General features: G+C 43.3%; 1 protein-coding gene across 15 annotated transcripts in view; it reads left to right on the top strand.

The window, feature by feature from the left end:
• Window positions 1-1197: 1197 nt before the first annotated feature.
• CADPS2 (calcium dependent secretion activator 2) overlaps window positions 1198-18583 on the top strand; it is a 560752-nt gene continuing 543366 nt past the window's right edge. For 7 of the 15 annotated variants that reach the window (XM_075124451.1, XM_048836206.2, XM_075124452.1 and 4 more), the window contains exon 1: window positions 1202-1712. In XM_075124451.1, coding sequence (XP_074980552.1) covers window positions 1362-1712 — 351 coding nt within the window. In that variant the 5' untranslated portion in view covers window positions 1202-1361. Of the gene's footprint in view, window positions 1713-18583 lie in introns of all 15 variants that reach the window. The other 8 variants (XM_048836197.2, XM_048836203.2, XM_075124448.1 and 5 more) reach the window with 3 other exon arrangements.

The following is an 18583-nucleotide window of genomic DNA, read 5'->3' as shown; positions in this document are numbered from 1 at the left end:
CTCATGCAATAGACCAGTAGTGCTGAGAGGTGTGAACTGCTCCCTTCATCTCAGTGAAATGCTAAGTCAGATTTAAATCATAAATTTAAATGTCACCACTGTTAAATATTTCATTCCTCAGCAAAGAAAGGAGAGGGAGGGTCACAGATCAACACAAGTTACTATGAGGGATGTCTCCTTTTGTTGCCACAACCATGTAGCTCTTTGACAGATTTATTATTCCCCACCCCCCCTTTGAGAAGGAGACACTACACACTCAAGGCACCTAGCAAAGCACAAAACCATCATTCAAGCCCCCCAGAAGGGGAGCTAAGCGCCAGGAAGCCAGTGGAGCCCTAGCAGCAGCCCAGTGAATGGTATCTTGAACATTGCACAACCCACTGTGAGAGGTATCTCATTTTGGCTGTTTGCCGAGGCAGTTTATTTTATGGGTGTAGTCTAGCGTGCATTTCCCTAATCTGACCCATTTGGCCGCGCTGGGTGTTCAGGGAGCTAAAGAGGAGATGTCATTCACCTGGGAAGTTCAAATGGATTCCTTCACCACCACTAGATCCACACATTTTAAGAAAAAAAACCTCAGTTAAATTTCTGATTATATGCAAATGATCGTATTAACCAACTTGCATATTGTTTCCATGATAGCGATTAAGTTGTTCTCAATTCCCCCTCCCCCGAAAAAGTGGCAACGCTCAACTGGATCCCAGTGCTGGATCCGGGGTTTGGTGGGACTGTTGGGCAAAGATGCATCAGGGCTGGGATTTCGGTTTTCTGGCGGAGCAGGAGCGGCGGTATTCTCTACTCAGACAGCGGGCCGGGGTGGGGAGGCAAAAGTTGGCTGGATCCCTGTTTTGAGGCAGGGTTTTTCGTGGCGCAATCGGAGCGGCGGGACCCAGGTGGCGGCAGCTTTCCTCTGTCTTGGTTTCCCAGCGGGAGCCAGACAGCGCTTGGGCGGGCCAGGGAGCGAGCGAGGGAGCGGGCGGGCGGCAGGCAGCGGCGCTCCGGGCTAGCGCGGAGGGGAGGCCGGAGCGGAGCGCGCCGAGCCCCATTAACATTCCGTTCCACGTGGTGCTTGTTGTGGGCGCTACAGGTTCCCCACCGGCGCGCCGTGGCGCCGGCGGGCGGAGCCTGCCCCCGTCGCTCGGGGAGAAGTGACAGGCTGGCCGGGGCTCTGATAGGAGCCGGCCGGAGCAATTCCCAAGGCAACCCAAGCTCGACCCCCTTCCCAGGCCCCGCCCCCTCCCTGGCGGCGGCGGCCGCGGTGGGAACTGGTCGGGGAGTAAAACTCGACGTGTCCGGAAAGGTGCGCGCCGCTTTCCCTTTCGCTCCGCGCCCGCAGGCAGGGGCCGCGCGCTGCCGGCACCATGCTGGACCCGTCCTCCAGCGAAGAGGAGTCCGACGAGGTGCTGGAAGAGGAGAGGCGGGAGGTGCTGGTGGCGGCGGCCGGGGGCTGCAGCGGCAGCTTGCCGCGAGCCCTGCCGGCTCCCACCCGGGAGCCCCGCGCGAGGGAGCCGGGACGCCAGGGCAGCGGCCCCGCCAGACCGGCGAGCCCCAGCCCTTCGGTGCTGAGCGAGGGCAGGGAGGAGCAGGAGAGGCTGCAGAAAGAGGAGAGGGAGAAGCGGCTCCGGCTGCAGCTGTATGTGTTCATCGTGAGGTGCATCGCCTACCCGTTCAACGCCAAGCAGCCCACGGACATGGCCCGGAGACAGCAGAAGGTGAGTCGCCGCAGGCACCGGTCCCACCAGCCGCCCTCCCCCCCCCGTCCCCCCTTCCCACTTCCTGCCTGGCCGCTGGGCACTGCCCGCTCCGCCCCTGCTCTGTCTGCGCTTCATGGTCCGCGAGCTTTGGGTTTGTTTTCTGCAATGCGACCCCTATCTCGGTGGCAGCAGCAGCGGCAGCTGATCGGCGCCTGCAGCCTGAGCCCGGCGTGCCTGCTCAGTCCGGGTGCAATCCCCGGGATCCCGCTACACGTCTCTGAAGTGCCATAAAGTATTACAGCGCCCGTAACTTCTTCTGAGCACTCCCGAGACCGGGATTGTGGGCCGTCGGCTGCCCACCTTTCATCCGAGTCTCTGCATTGATCGGTTCAGTAGTGAAGTGTTTTTGTGTCAGTTGGTCACACCGCACTGCTGAGAGTAATTTCCAGCTCACTAGCAGGGCATAGAGAAGCCTGTTCAGACACTACCATATTCTAGGCTGGGCACATCTCTGGTTCCTTCAACAGGTATCTCTTTAATAGGCGTTTGTTTAATGAGCCTCCAAACGTTTGGGAGGAAGAAAATGCAGTCGTTCAACAGAGTGATTGATTTTCACAGATGTTTCTGCAAAGGGGATCAATTTCTTGTATTTTATGTCCGTGTTAATAGGATTATCTTTGCAGCAGATACTCCCAAAAGTAGAAAGAAAAGGAGGACTTGTGGCACCTTAGAGACTAACAAATTTACTTGAGCATAAGCTTTTGTGAGCTATAGCTCACTTCATCGGATGCTCCACTGAATACATCTGATGAAGTGAGCTGTAGCTCACAAAAGCTTATGCTCAAATAAATTTGTTAGTCTCTGAGGTGTCACAAGTCCTCCTTTTCTTTCTACTTTTGGGAGTAACAAATTTATTGAGCATAAGCTTTCGTGAGCTACAGCTCACTTCATCAGATGCATTCAGTGGAGCATCCGATGAAGTGAGCTATAGCTCACAAAAGCTTATGCTCAATAAATTTGTTAGTCTCTAAGGTGCCACAAGTCCTCCTTTTCTTTTTGCGAATACAGACTAACACGGCTGCCACTCTGAAACCTGTCACTAAAGTAGGTTCTGCAGTGCATTTTTAAAAGCAGCATGGCACTAGTGGCGTGTAGAAACGAGCAGAAGAAAATTTCTTTACAAATTCTAAGTTTTCAGGGTGACAGTTAAATACACCTGCATTGTCAAATGTGGGCATATAGAATTATTTTACAGAAAAAAAACTAATAATGGAAGACTTGTTAGAAGTACTAATCCAGCAGGGTATGATAGATGTCCTCCTTTGAGAGGCAAAACAGATGTGACAATGACATTAAACTCTGAAAGGTTTTTCATGCAAAAAAATAATGTTCTGACCAAATACATCTAAAGATAAACCACGGATCTAATACAAAGGAGAATTGTTTGGTGAATGAGACAATCTGGCTATTTTGTTTCAGTGACTCAAGATAAGGAGAAACAGTGTCTTAACAACTCAGAGAACCAATAACATGCGGTTGTTTGCTCTACCTTTAATAAAAGGCAAAGTTTCATTTGCTGTGCAATATATTTGGGGCAGGCTCCCAAGAGAGTGTGTTACTCTATGCTTTTAGATTTTTCAGGAGCTCAAAAATACTCAGTTACTGAAAAGTTTATTTAAAAATTTGAAATCTTTTCATTTTGTGCTTGGTTCTGTAAATATCACATAATCAGTTTCTAGAAAGATACTAAACTCCTATTAATGACTTCTCTAGTGGCAAATGCAGAGAATCTTTTTAAATTCAATCTCCAGACAGAATACTTTTGATTCTGACTCTTGATCTTTTTGAGTATGTAAGGGCTATTGGGAAAGAAAATTGCCTGGGTATTGACTTTTACATAGATTCAAATCTTCATATATTTCAGAATGTATTTATTTTTAATTCACAAAATGGTTTGAATTACACTTGGTTTGTTGCTGTGAAGACTAGTAAACTGTTAAAGTGTTTACTGTTTTAGGGACATGTAGGGTGCCAGCATGAATGTGACTGATATAGGTGATGGCAGATTGTCACAAAAATCCAGTAGGCACGAACGTAATGTGAAGATAGTAACAGCAACAACAAAATAGCATATTGTAGTAGTTCTTTTATTACATTTTACTTATTTAAACAGAGAAACCCATGGTCAAGATTTCTCAAAAACAAGTGCCTAAAGTTAGGCTCCTAAATCCATATTTAGGACCTAAATAAGTGGCCTGATTTTTCCAAAATGCTAAGCACCCAGCTGTTGCTATTGGCTACAACCCTTAAATTCACTAAGTATTTTCATGGTAATGAACCAAGGTAGTACCATGTACATGGTGTTAATAAAGGTGTGTGAAAGAGGATCTGGAGGATTTCTGAGGTCAGTATAGGGCACTTATTGGTGTTGCAACCAGTGTAAAAGTGTGACACTTGCTCAATTAATGATTAGCCATTGACCTGTAAATCACCCAAACTGACATCTCCTCTCAAATCAAATGCCACTACCTGCAATTTTCACTTCTAAGTGACACGTGACATTGTCGTTAAAATGGGACAAATTTTCATTTGCTTTAAGAATTTAACTGTGGAACTAGAATGATGTTTTATGTTTTTAATCAGGCTGAAAAACCTAGTAAGAAAGAGAAACATGTCATTTTTCAGTGTCCATAACTATGTTAGAAGTAAGCAACTATCAGCTGTTGTTGTTGTAATAATCTAGTAAAAGTAACGTTCTTAAAAATACTGTAGCTCTGTTAGGCTTCAGCTGCTCAGCTAGAATGTTTTATTTAGCAGGAATTGTCTGAAGTGTAAACACACCTGTTTTCAGTACATGCCTCGTGATCATTTATAGTGCTGTCGGGAAGGTAACAGAAAGCAATATCCCGCTTTGTACCAGGGACGAATTTAAGGTTTAGCCAAACACTCTGTAATTTCAAATTGCAAATCTACTTAAATCATTCATTTAATTTATCATTCATTACTTAGATTGCAGTAGGAACTACAGTGTTCTAGGTGTTTTCCAAATATGAAAGTCCTAGACCTTGCCACAAACAAAACCCATAATTTGAAATAATCTGAATTTTTGTCTATTTCAAAATTAGCTTTTTAAAACTTCATATGTATAAACTTTACTCTTTTCATATAATAACTACTCAAAGATTATTTAGCTATATCTTGATGATTTTCTTAGATTTTATTTCTTGCCCACAAAATGTTTAGTTATTTGTGCACTTGACAATTAAACATCTTCTTGAACTCTTTGGATATTGATAACTCGTATATTAATCAGAGCCACTAGACAACTAGGAATGTTATTTTAAAAACAGAGTATTGGATAACCTATATGAAAATTTCATTGATCTACTACATATTTTATTATTTGGATTATATAGTAAATTGGGCTGCTTTTTTATGTGTGAGGCCAGCTACTATAGACAGTTCCTGCTGTATGTGTTCGTTTCTCCTCCTGGTACACAAACTAATTACCCATACTTGTTAACAATAGGTAGGGGTTTGCTTATCTTACTCTTTCTCTACCCCCCTATACCTTCTTCCTACCCATTCTATAGCATTCTCCATAATGCGTTAAGTAATCTCTTTAAGGTAAGTTGCCTCAGGAAGCTTCACTTCCAGATGCGTGGCTCTGTCTCACGTTCCCTTGTCACATTTGGAGGATATTCTGACTTCTGGCCTCATAGATCTTAAATAATGGGGTATCTGAAATCAAAAAACATTTTAAAAAGTGAACATCATGCTTATGCAAAGCTCCACAACTGGTATGTTCTGGGTAGCGAGTATGCAAGATCCTGCCAATGTGCCTCAGCCCTGACTAAGAGATTCATAGATTATTTTAAGGTTAGAAGGAACAATTGTAATCAAAACAGGTATCGTGCCCATTTTACAAATGGGCACAGATCATCTAAGTGACATGCCTAAGGTGAAACAGGAAATCTGTGGTGCGGTTGAAAAATGAACCAAGATTTTTCAAGTCCCAGTACAGTTCCTCAACTGCAAGACCGGCCTTCCGCCCTACCACATCTAAGGGTTAAAGTCTCTTATTCACATTTATTTAATCCTTGAACTCTGTTATACAAGTAACACTAAACGTCTGTAATTATAATTTCTGTGGTCCTGTTCGCAGGGAACTGGACTGAGACCACCTCATTGGGTCGTTTGATACAGACCACTAAATAGTTCATGTGGTGTCCACTGGTGGTCACTAATGATTGGGAAGGATTTGAAATAGTGACCTACATGTGGAAAAACTCAAAATTCCAGCACCATCTCAGTCTTCCCAAAGACCAGATCTCTTGATGCTGTGCATTATCAGTGATGTTTTTGCTTGCAGACTTCTAGCAGTCTTGCTGATAAATTATCTAACCTCTTTTTAGTTTATTAGGCTTTGATCATTTATTTTTTTTCTGCTAATTCAGTATTCATATGTTGCTGAGCAAATACTGCAAGATGTGCCGGACTGCTGCTTTTTGTTACGTGGAATATATTATCCAGTAGGGAATGTGATGGAAACCACATATTAAACTACAACCTCAGTCTGAACAGAAACAATATCTGTGAGGAGTTGGCTTATTTTTTTTAAAACCAATGCATTGATCTCTATGATAACCTGAGACCTCAATGCTTAATTTTATAGGCTGAGTTGTATTAATGAATTCAAACGTTTTTTAACTGTGATTTTAGCATTTACTCTACTTTCCCCTTATATTATAAGAAAAGTATCCAGCTCATTTCTGAAGCTCAGAAAACAAGAAATAAAAACAAGTATTAGAGTATTTTATATAAGAATTTCCATATTGGCTCAGATTAGTTGTTCACTTAATCCAGTAACCTGCTTTTGACTATAAATTACTGTAATTTCATCCCTTAATTTTATTTAAGCACAAGATATGTAAGAAAAATAGTTGCTAAATAGACATTAAAATTAATCTACAGGATTATGCATAACTAAAAATGTGTGAAATCTGACCCAAGGTGGAATCCTGCCACCCTATCCTTTTATTGACTTTTCTTTTGCTTGAGACAAAAGTTAAAACAATGGTCAAATGTGCTGAAATGGCTTAAGCATTAAATTGGAGGCTATCTAGCACAGACAGGTAGGAAGTCCTCAAGGGATCAGGGCAGGGGAACACCCTTCTGCTAGAAGTGCTGGGCTCCGTAGATATTTTGTCACGGGAATATACATGCTGAGTGATGAAAAACCTTCCACGTAAACTTCCAGGGTAGATCCACGTTTATTGTGGAAGAGGAAATGAAATAATGAAAAGATGCAGCGGTGGTTGCTGCAATACATTGTTGTCTATCATCGTACTTAACACCGTTGTAGCATCAAAGCATCTTCAAGTATTTGTGGATTTATACTCCCCTGTGAGAGAGGGTAGGGTTATTACCTTCACTTTACAGATGTGGAACTGAAGAACAGAGAGACTAAGTTATTTTTCTCAAGTTGACACACTAAGTCTTCAGCAGAGTCAGAGTTGAATCTAGGCCTCCTGAGTATCAATGCAGTGCCTTAACCAGAAGACCATCATTCCAGTGGATATTGTGCGAACGTTCAACAACATGCTTCTCCAGATGTCTTGGAATGTTAATGTCACCAGTGTACATAAGTGTACTGAGGGTGGCATTCTATTTTCTATGAGCAATAAAGCCTGGTCTAAAACAAGTTGTGATTTTGTTCTTTGTTCCTGAGAATCCAATGAAGTGTATGCTGGTGTCTTTCTTCTCACCCCCACCCTCCAAAATACAGCTGATTCAATTTATATTTGGAAAGCTCATAGAGTAAAGCGTGTAAACAGAAATGGATTGTTCTGTAAACTGTTTTCACTCTAGAAAGAATTTTGTTTGTGAACATGCACACTCAGTGAGTTAGGGGATTAGACTGTGCCCTGAGGATTACATTCTGAACTACTTGAGTGGTGAAAGGTTGTGACAATTATAGTGCTCAGTTTTATTCATGGACTATATGCCAGAGGAATGCTCTCTATCTGAGTGACACATCAGGAGGAGGGTTCCTGAGTAAATGGAGGATGACAATTCAGTGCCTGAAAGGATATCAAACCACTGCTTTTTTCTTCCATATTTATAATTTTACTTTAATATGTACATACAGTAGAAATCCAAGAATGGGGGAAGAATTTAAAAATAAATCAATAAAAAACCTACCAAAAGAGAAATATTTCTAAGCATGATATGAAGTCATATAACACCAAGATTTAATTAAACTATGCCTTTAACTGATTATAAAGAATGGACACTAAAACTAAAACCAGAACTAAATCAGTCTAACATCTGAATCAGAAGAAGCAAAAAGAAAACTATTTCAAGTAATAAATGACTGACATTTCATATTTTTCACTTGCAAATAGGAGGGTGGGGTATAACCAAACAAACCCACAAATGAGTACATCAGAAACATTACCATTCAAAGCTGAGAATAATGGAATTCAATAATTCATTTTCATATGAATCCTACTAGCTTCCTTTTGCCTGTTTTTTCATTTTTCTAGGATTTTATCAATGGTAGAAAAGTTGATCATAAGTTATAATAATAAAAACCTCCAAGCAACTATCAGGAAAAATTTAGCAAGAAACAAAACATTGTGTCCATCCCCAGGGAACACACTGTATTGTCATATTTCTTTTCGGCCTGTTTTGCCCAAGCAATATCTGGAAATACATCTGTTTTTCTTCCCCTGTTACAAACTATCTCCTGGATGCTTCTGGGACTCCTTCATATGATGGTCTGACCAAAGTAAAGGTAAATGTGGAAGTACACCACAAAGCCAATTCTGATGAAGATTCCAGGGGTATTTCAGAAGAAGTAGTACATTGCAAAGAATTCTCACACTCCCTGCCAAGGCAGATCAAACTTAATCAGAAATGGTTTCTATCAAGAGAGGTAAAATGGAACATTGATCTTCTCCCCCCCATACCCTCAAGGAGAGCTAACACTCCCAAATTACAGCTCTTAAAATGATTTTCTACCATGTCTTTTTTTTTTTTTTTTCTGATGAAACTCAGGCTTATCCTTTACAAGCAACCTAAGGCCCTGTCTTGATGGGCAAAGTGTTTGTTTTACTTTCAGTTATCATACATATATCCAGTTAGCATGCCATGATTTGATAAGCCCTTTGAATGCCCAAGATGTGGGCTAACAGAGCTTCACATGTGTTTAAAAGGCTATTCAATTGTGTTCTGCTAACATTATTGAAAAATTCACCCTTTTTGTCCATCAGAAAAGGCTTTGGGGTTTTAGATTTTTTTTTTTTACCTTAGACTTGTCTGTGCTAGTAAAATTACCCATTGAGGGTGATGGATGTTGGCCATGGCTGAGGTTGAAGAAATATTGAAAGCTGTTTTATAGCAAGTGAAGCCAGTGACAAGCAGTGTCCAGCACTATTTCAGAGAATGGCGATTAAAGCAGTTAGTTTAACTGTCAGTTAAAACTGCTGTCTTGTTTATCCAACTCAGCCTCAACCAGATGTGCCTTAGTCAAAAGTTTATAATAGTCTAGTTAGTTAGTACTCATTAGGCCTCTGGCGTTTAAGGCAGCAACGAAGCTCCTCCACTCCTCTATGTTTCTGGCAAGTCTTTCAATGGTTCCCCAGTCTTTCAGTGGTGTCCCAGGTTTTTCAGCTCAGCTTCCTCAGTTCTTCGCCATGTTTTTGGGCAACCTCATTTTTGCTTGCTTTCAGGTGTCCATCTTATTGCTACTCTGGTGATGGAATCAATTTCCATCCGAAGCAGATGGCCAATCCATCTTCAGCGCCTCCTGGTAATGATGGTGCTCATATTTTTCTTGGCTGCACTATGTGAATAAGTCCAGGTTTGACATCCTTCGTATCTTTTGACCCAGAAGAATTTTTCTGAGGCAGATTGTATGAAATAAAGACAGTTTGGACATGTTGTATTTTGTCATTTCCCAGCATTCTGCCCTATAAAGTAGTGTTGAAAGTACTCAGCTCTGATAAATCTTGAGTTTGATTTTTGGTGTTATATTTTTATGATTTCTAGACTGTGTATAATAGTCTAAGGTGCTGAAACCTAAGCAATGTATTTGCCTTATCAGATTCAGAGTGGTAGTCCTGGCTAGCTGGAAGATTGGCAACAACTGTATGTTTTACTTGCATGATTGCAAGCTTTCTATTTTGGCCAATTTCTGCCTTTTTATGTTGAATAATACCTTTGTGTTTTTTGTTTACCCCACCCCTGTTTTGGGATAAATCTCATCAGCTCTGTTTGCTTTGCCTAACACTCTGTTCTGAGCGGGGCTGGGATGGTGGGGAGAGGAGGGAAGAGAACTTCACAGGTTCTCTACAGGTGGCTGATCAGAGCACTGTCAGGAAGACAGCATGGGGAGCCCAGTAACTGTCACAATCTCTGCAGGGCTACTGGGAGGGAGTTGGCTAGCTACTTTGCTCTTTTCCCATATTCAGAAAGTTATTCCTGCCCTTCCATTATTTTGTATGTGGGTGTGCGTGCTTTCTTTCCTGCCACAGCAAGCTACCTGATGCCTGGGGAAGCATGGGTGCTGTGTTCTGTTCTTCTCACCCACTTCCATCCAGTGTTCTTTGACAGGACTTAAAATGTGTTGGGGGATGGGGCGGGAAATACCTGCTATGACACAACCACTCCCACTCCATCCAACCTCTTGCAATTTAAACAACTAAAACATTTGTGTACTGTATTTAGTTGTAGACTGTTGTCAACCAATGCAGCAAAAATCCATTTGTTGAATGTCATTTGACTAATTTCACTTGTATTTATTGAATGTTATATTAGCTGAATAACATTTGACTAGCTCTTAAAAAAAAAAAATTGTGACTAATATATTTTGGTGAATACTAGCCAGTCATCCCTCCATCTTCCTGGCTTTTGGTATGTCTTTTTTCCCTTCCTGATTTCACTCCGTTCTTCCATAATAGATGATCGTACTTAAGGTTCTGATTTTTGGTTTTAACTGATAAATGCTGATAAAGCACCCACAATACAGAAAAAATTAAAATTGTTTATCCAGTAAACTTGTATCTAAGGGCTTGTCTACACAGAGCAGTAATGCGGACTACGGAGGGTGATTTCTAAAGCATATTAACGTGTTGCTCATTAATTTGTTGATGTAGGCCCTGGTGGTGTGCACTAAATATTTCCTGGTGTGCTTTAACATAGTGCTGCCTGAAACAGTGCTACGTTAAAGCGCATTAGAGATTACAGTAGTATATATTTCAGAGTAGCAGCCGTGTTAGTCTGTATCCGCAAAAAGAAAAGGAGTACTTGTGGCACCTTAGAGACTAACAAATTTATTAGAGCATAAGCTTTCGTGGGCTACAGCCCACTTTGTCGGATGCATAGAATGGAACATACAGTAAGAAGATATATATACACACACACACACAAAACATGAAAAGATGGAGTAAGAGGCTAATTATATATAGCTCGTCTTAATAGAACAGAGGGAGGGTGCTGGATGCTGTCCTTTGACTCTGTTCTGGAACTCTATTATTCATTAATATGAAGCTCAGGCTCGTGTGTCTAATGGATTTTTAGCCCTCTGCCCAGCTCTGGCTTCTGGGAGAGAAAAGAGTATTCTCTCTCCTCACTCTCTGGTTCCCATATAGTCTCCTGTTGCTAGAAGGGAATGTGGGAGGAGTCTTTGCAATGTGACCCTTCCCAAAGTCTCTTGGTTGCTGTGATGGGCTTGAGTCTACTACTCCAACCTTACCTGGGTTTTCTGGCTATTGTGGGAAGGTGTCTGTGCTGAACTACCCTGACCTTGGTGTGTTTTGGGGACTAGCGCCTGCTTCTGCCTGGAAATGCTAAAAGCATATTGAAATTGACCAAATTCTTGTCATTCTCACTTGTTCCCACAGTGTCCTGAACAACAGCTGTGGAAAAAGGACAGGACTCTTGTCAGTTTTCTCTCTGATGCAGTTTGGGGAGAAGTGTGAGGTGCATCAGAGGCAGTAGAGTTGCTTGCAGTACAACACATTGCATCAGTTTATGCCCAAGTTCACAGTTCGAAGGTTGTTAGTCATAAGGGCTAGAGGCTTAAAAAAAAATAGAGATTTTTAGATTCTGTTGAAGTTGATAGCACTTGCCTGAAAGAGCTTATTACATACTCCCGGCAATTTTAAGTTCTGCTATTTGTGTTTATAACTGTAAGAGATCCAGTTCAGCACAGAATAAGTGAATGCTTAACTTTAAGCATGTAAGTCCAAGAAGATGTTTAAATGCTTTGCTGAATTGGGGCCACAATGAGAATTTGTTGGAGGGGGTATGAGAAACAAAACTATATTTACTCAGTTGTAAGTTTGTAATAATGTGTTGGTTTAAAAAAAATCAGAAGGGCAATTGTGCAAAACCTTTTGCACTATTTTGTTTGCATCTTTTTTTCTTGAAAATTCATTGTCTGTATTTGGGAGTCTTTCCATTAAAGCCAATGGAATTTTAATCAGACTCCATGACATTCCCTTTCCAAAAAAGTGAGATCAATGAGTACAGTAATAAACCTTTATCATTATGGTGATTAAGAGATAAGTAGGGTGGGCATAGGTCATGAAAGGCCTTGAAAGTGAAGACAAGCAATTTGCTTGATACCCTAGAGAATGGGGAAACAGATAGGGATCCAAAGGCTGACATGGTCAAAGTGATGGGTTAGGAAAATGATCCTAGCAGCACTATTCTGAATGGGTATGAACAGGGCAAGGTTGCATTTATCAAGGCCACAGAGAAGGATGTAGCAATAATTGAGATTTGAGATGACAGCCTGGATTAAAGTTTTAGCTGTGTGAATGGATAGGAAAAGTCATGTTTTAAAGATGTTATGCAGACAAAATCTGCAAGATTTGGACCTAGCCTGGATGTGAGGCTCTAGACTAGAGAGATATCTGAGTTGAAGATAATGCCCAAGTTGTGGGCCTGAGTGATAGGCAGATTCTTGTGTTGTGCTCAGTGATCAAGAAAGGAGGAGAGAGGTGGGCCTTGGTGGAAAGATTAGTTTTAGTCATGTTGAACTTGAGCTGATGGCTAGACATCCACTAGATCAGGGGTGGTCAAACTTTTGGCCCAAGTGCCACATCTGGGTATGGAAATTGTATGGCGGGCCATGAATGCTCACGAAATTGGGGTTGGGGTGAGAGTTCCGGCTGGGGGTGCAGGCTCTGGGGTGGGACTGAGGATTAGGAGTGTGGGATGCAGGAGGGTGCTTCGGGCTGGGACTGAGGGGTTTGGAGGGCGGGAAGGGGATCGGGGCTGGGGCAGGGGGTTGGGGCGTGAGAGGAGGTCAGAGGTGCAGGTTCTGGGGGGCACTTACCTCAAGCAGCTCCCAGAAGCAGCGGCATGTCCCCCCTCTGGCTCCTACGCTGAGGCGCGGCCAGGTGGTACTGTGCGCTGCCCCATCCGCAGCTGCCGCCCCTGCGTATTCTATTGGCCAATGGGGCGGGGCAGGTGCGGAGTCCCCTGACTGCCCCTATGCATAGGAGCTGGAGGAGGGACGTGTTGCTGCGTCCGGGAGCCGCACGGAGCCATGTCATGCACGAAGCAGGGCAAGTCCCCTGCCAGAGTGGAATAAGCCCCAGACCCCGCTCCCCAGTAGGAGCTCGAGGGCCGGACTGAAACGTCTGACATGCTAAACATGGCCTGCAGGCTGTAGCTTGCCCACCCCTGAACTAGATGTAAGGGAGATAAGCCGAGATTTTAATTTGGACAGAAAGACCGGTCTAGAGTACAGAGGTAGATCTGTGTTTCATCAGCATAGATATGGTAGGTTTCAGAGTTTCTTTTTTCTTTTTATAGATACGGTAGTTAAATTTGTGCTTATGGATAAAATTACCAGAGAGAGGAAACAGAAGGGGACCCAGGATAGAGCCATGTGAAACACCACTGAAAGTGGGAGGGGGTATAAAGAGGATCCTAAGGAGTCATTAGAGAGGAAGGAGGAGAACCAAGAAAGGACAGAGTCACAGAAGTCAAGGGAGGATGAGATTTCAAGAAGAAGATATGATAGATATGTGTAGCGCCCCCTCTCCACCTGGTTACCTCCTTTAATGCCAATCCGCTTACAGGTTTCGATGGACAGGTCTGGGTTCTTTTGGATCCTGCCACCCACTCCGTGGGGTGTATCTTTTTTCTTTTTTACCTAGGAAATTATTTGGCGGTGCCTCCATCCCCCTCGCTCCTTCCTGGCAGGGTCACCAGGGCAGCTTGGGCGGAAAATTCTAACTACAGAGTAATCCCCACTTACTTGCCAGATAGTTGGAGACTTCCAAGAAATAACACATAAAAATATATTCAACACAATTATTATTAAACAGAAGACAAATACAACATAACAGGGTAAAACACTATTTTTAGGGTCACTGGTGCCCATGCTGCAAATACCCATGACTTGATGTAGCAAATGTAAAATTACTGTCCTGTTGGTATGCGTACTTTGCTGGGGCCTTTGATGACCTATAACCACAAAATTCTTCTCTGCAGTGGTTTAGCAGCATGGCTGATTGGGTTCAGTACAGCCCAAAGGACTCAAGTGGGAGAAGGTGGTAAATCCATCCACCGGTGTAATGTGCAGCAGGTTTTAAAATCCTCAAATCCTTACTCCCTGGCTTGAGGACACAGTTCAGGGAGTAGGGGGTCCCCAGAATAAATTCTCTAACTAAACGATGGTACACTCACAAACTCCATGAATGATCCTCAGGTTCGAAGATGACTCTGGACTCCTCGGTCACTGCAGAGGGGCTGCTCTCTGCTGGTAGGGATCCTCCTCAGGCAGGAATCAAGCTGTGTCGTTCCCAGGATTTCCCCTCACCACAAAGGGGTGCAGGGCTCAAGGTGTAGGTTACACAACTACACTAACATCCAATCGGTAGCCTCCTAGCCCAGCCTCCAGTCACACACTCAGCAGGCAGCTTCCCTGGACTAGCAAACAGAGCAGAGCTGATCATGTGGTGACCAAAGGGAGCTGGAGGGCGAGCTCAGCCTGGCTGGGAAGTTTCCCAGCAAACTCTACAAATTGGGAATCAGTGGGGAAGGAAAAAACCCAGCTGAGGGATCTGTTGTCAGGTCCCTAGAGGCCTGTTCTCAGGGGGAACCCAGCATGCAGGCCTGGGACTCACCAGCTCCCCACACAGCCAGTTCTGCCCTTTTCCTAGCTGGCTCCAGACTGACTACCAAATGGCTTCTCCCTGGGAGGGCCTCTCACTCCCTGTTGGTTGCTGGGCGGACTCTGAGTCCGCCTTGGCTCCCCCTCCCTACCAGGGACAGCGTGCCTCTCCCTGAGCTGCCAGCAGACAGAGTTCCAGGAATCTATGTAATCTCCTTGGAGATTACATATGATGGTGTCATAAATATGAAGGGAAGGGTAAACACCCTTTAAAATCCCTCCTGGCCATAGGAAAAACCCTTTCACCTGTAAAGGGTTAAGAAGCTAGGATAACCTTGCTGGCACCTGACCAAAATGACCAATGAGGAAACAACATATTTTCAAAGGTGGGGGGTGGGAGAGACAAAAAGGCTTTCTGTGTCTGTGTGATGCCTTTGCTGGGAACAGAAAAGGAATGGAGTCTTAGAACTTAGTAAGTAATCTAGCTAGATATGCGTTAGATTTTGTTTTGTTTAAATGGCTGATAAAACAGCTGTGCTGAATGGAATGTATATTCCTGTGTTTGTCTTTTTGTAACTTAAGGTTTTGCCTAGAGGGATTCTCTGTGTTTTGAATCTGATTACCCTGTAAGGTATTTACCATCCTGATTTTACAGAGGTGATTCTTTTACTTTTTTTCTTCAATTAAAATTCTTCTTTTAAGAACCTGATTGCTTTTTTCATTGTTCTTAAGATCCAAGTGTTTGGGTCTGTGTTCACCTATACAAATTGGTGAGGATTTTTATCAAGCCTTCCCCAGGAAAGGGGGTGTAGGGTTTGGGGAGGATTCTGGGGGGAAAGATGTTTCCAAGCGGGCTCTTTCTCGGTTATATATCTGTTAGACACTTGGTGGTGGCAGCAATAAAGTCCAAGGGCAAAAGGTGAAATAGTTTGTACCTTGGGGAAGTTTTAACCGAAGCTGGTAAAAATAAGTTTAGGGAGTTTTCATGCAGGTCCCCACATCTGTATCCTAGATTTCAGAGTGGGGAAGGAACCTTGACAGATGGGTTTCAGAGTTTTAGTCTCTAAGGTGCCACAAGTACTCCTTTTCTTTATATGATAGGTGGGCTCATAATTGGCTTACAGGTCAAGGGGAATAAGGGAATATTAGTTCTGAGCTTTGGCTAGGAAGAGGTCATTAAAGACTTTGACAGGAGTGGTTTTCAGTGGAGTGGAAGGGAGGGGGGGAAAGCCAGATTGGAGAGGGTCTAGCCTAGAATTGGAGGACAGGAACTTTAGATAGTGATTGTAAACAATGTCTTCAATAAGCTTAGAGATGAAAGGTAGGTGGGGTGATAGCTGGAAAGGCAAGTAGGGTCAAGGCTGGGGTTTTTAAGGTGGGAGAGTCTAAAGTATACTTGTATTGTGAAAGGAAAAGAGCCAGAGGATAGTGAGAGATTAAGGAGAAAAGTGAGGGAGTGGATGTGAGGGAGATGGGCTGGAATCACTGGGGCAAGTGGAGGAGTTAGGAGTAAAGTAAATAAGAAACATCCACATCTGTGGTGGGGAAAGGGAAGGGCAGTTGTATTTAGTTAGTGTTCTCTTGGAGGAAATGAGCAAAATCCTCTGCAGAGACAGAAGTGGAGGTGGGAGGAGGGGAGGGTCCAAGATGTCAAAAAGGCAGCTGGGGTTGCAACCAGGGGATTAGATTAAGTTGGAGTTGTAGGGTAGTTTAGCTAGGAGTATGGCAGAACTGAAAGAAGGAGGCAAGAATGTAATGAAGGAGGTGACTCTGCGTGTAAGGTTTCCAGCAGGTCTGCTCCACAGCATGAGAACTGGAGTGGAGAAAGTGGATGTTGGGGCTGAGCCAGAACTGGGGGTTGGCAGGTGGTTGCAATGGGGAAGACAGGCAAAAGAATCAAGGGAGGAGGAGAGTGAAGCATGAAGAGAATAAACGACCATATCAATGAAAGAGAGGGTAGGGATGAGAGGGCTGAGAACAGACGAGAAGTCGTTAATGCTGATGGACTGGGGTTCATGGAAAGGACAAGTGAAAGGGCTTAAGGAGTAGGGGGTTGGTGAGTGATGCTGAATGAGACCACCAAGTGATGGTTGGAGAGGAGGAGCTCAGCAAGAAAGAGATCAGAGAGAGACCAGTGCTTGATGAAGACTAAGTCAAGCGGATGGCCCTTTTTGGTGGATGGGACAGTTTAACCAGGGATGCAGAAGGAATAAAGAGGAGGGCGAGGACTCCATGGCCTGATAAACTGAGCCAGCAGAGCAAAAGTTTCCCAGCAGCTGGGGAGGGGTGGGGAGCTGTCAGGCTGGGGCAGGATTTGTGCTTCAGGGAGAAAGGGCAGGGAAGCTGCTGCAGAGAGGGGAGGGAAACGGGGCATGTTATGGTGGGATCTTTTCTATCTAGAACTTCCTGGCTAGAGCTTGATGTGGGGGGATCAGCAGCTCCTTCCAGCTGTGTCTGAAACACAGGAATTGAGGAGGATAAGGTGGAGGCAGTTTCCAGACCTGGTGAGATGCCTAGTGACTAAAAGTCCTGCCTCCCTTAATTTGTTGTTTCACACTTTGCATGAAATAGTTTGGATGTCTGGACTTTTTGTACCTTAGAGGTGGTAACCTTAGAGGAGATGTGCAGGTTGGCATGGGTCATCAACATGGAAGTTCAGGTCCCCAAGAATGAGTGTGGGAGACTGGGAGGAGAGGCACATAGTTTTTATGGTACTATAGTGTACTCTTGCAAAATAATGTACCCTTTAACTGCTTGTGTGATAACGGGATGACTTTTGTGCTTTCATTAAAAGTATAAATGAACATCTCCAGGCAACATGTGCCAAATATTTATTTTGAAAGCTGTTGCTCAAGAGAGCCCCCAGCTTGTCCTTAGTTGTTCTCTGTCCCTTCATTAATTTTGAATTACATATTCAGAGGCCGCAAAGCAAGGTTCCAGAGGCTGTTTCCTTGTACAAAAATGTCATAATATTGTCTTTCTATTGGAACTGTTTGGCATATCAAATATGCATTGTGTTAAAATATTGGACAGGTCCTTTATTGTGATCTCCTTACAGATGAGTTGCTAGCAAGACAAAGAAACAAAAATAAAAAGCAGACTAGTTTTGGGTGGGTCTGGAACTTGCTGTGTTACTCCACTAAATCTGATCTTGCTTGATTTTAGGTTTTCACTTCATAGAGGAGAGTTTCTCTTCCTCCTGGGTTGGTTTTTCAGAGTAGCAAAGATTGAGAAAATATCTGGAAATCAAAAATAAGCTGTATTTATGAGCTTAGGCCAGATCATGCAGTCCCACTGAGATCAAACTCCTATTGAAATCAGTGGGTGTTTGCCCTGAGTGAAGACTGTAGGAAGTCCTTTATTACTAACTACTAGTACAACTCCGTGCTCAGTCTGTTGTAGGTTCAGAAAGTCACTGAGATATGATGGCATCAGTTATTGTTTGATACAAGGTAAATCTTTCTAATGTGCTTCACTATTTAAAGCAAAAGTTAATAGAAAGCTGTTATACAGATAATATTGGAGTGTGGAGGAGGGAGGGAAGGTGAGAGAGAGAGTCATGTGCATTCCAGGACAGAGTCTATTTTCAGAAGCATGTAACTTTTAGAAGGATAACAAGCATAAGAAATAGGTACTCTGTCTGAAGATTGTTTCCCCTTCCTTGAAAAACTGAGTTAAATTTCTTGTGTTTTATTATCCAAGCATTTATCAAAGTTTGTATAACAAGGTGTTAATTTTTCCAGCTGCTTAT

The sequence above is a fragment of the Caretta caretta genome, chromosome 1 (assembly GCF_965140235.1).
Source record: "Caretta caretta isolate rCarCar2 chromosome 1, rCarCar1.hap1, whole genome shotgun sequence".
Lineage (NCBI taxonomy): Eukaryota > Metazoa > Chordata > Testudines > Cheloniidae > Caretta > Caretta caretta.
The sequence above is the reverse complement of the archived record's forward strand: the minus strand, read 5'-3'. Positions and strand labels throughout refer to the sequence as shown.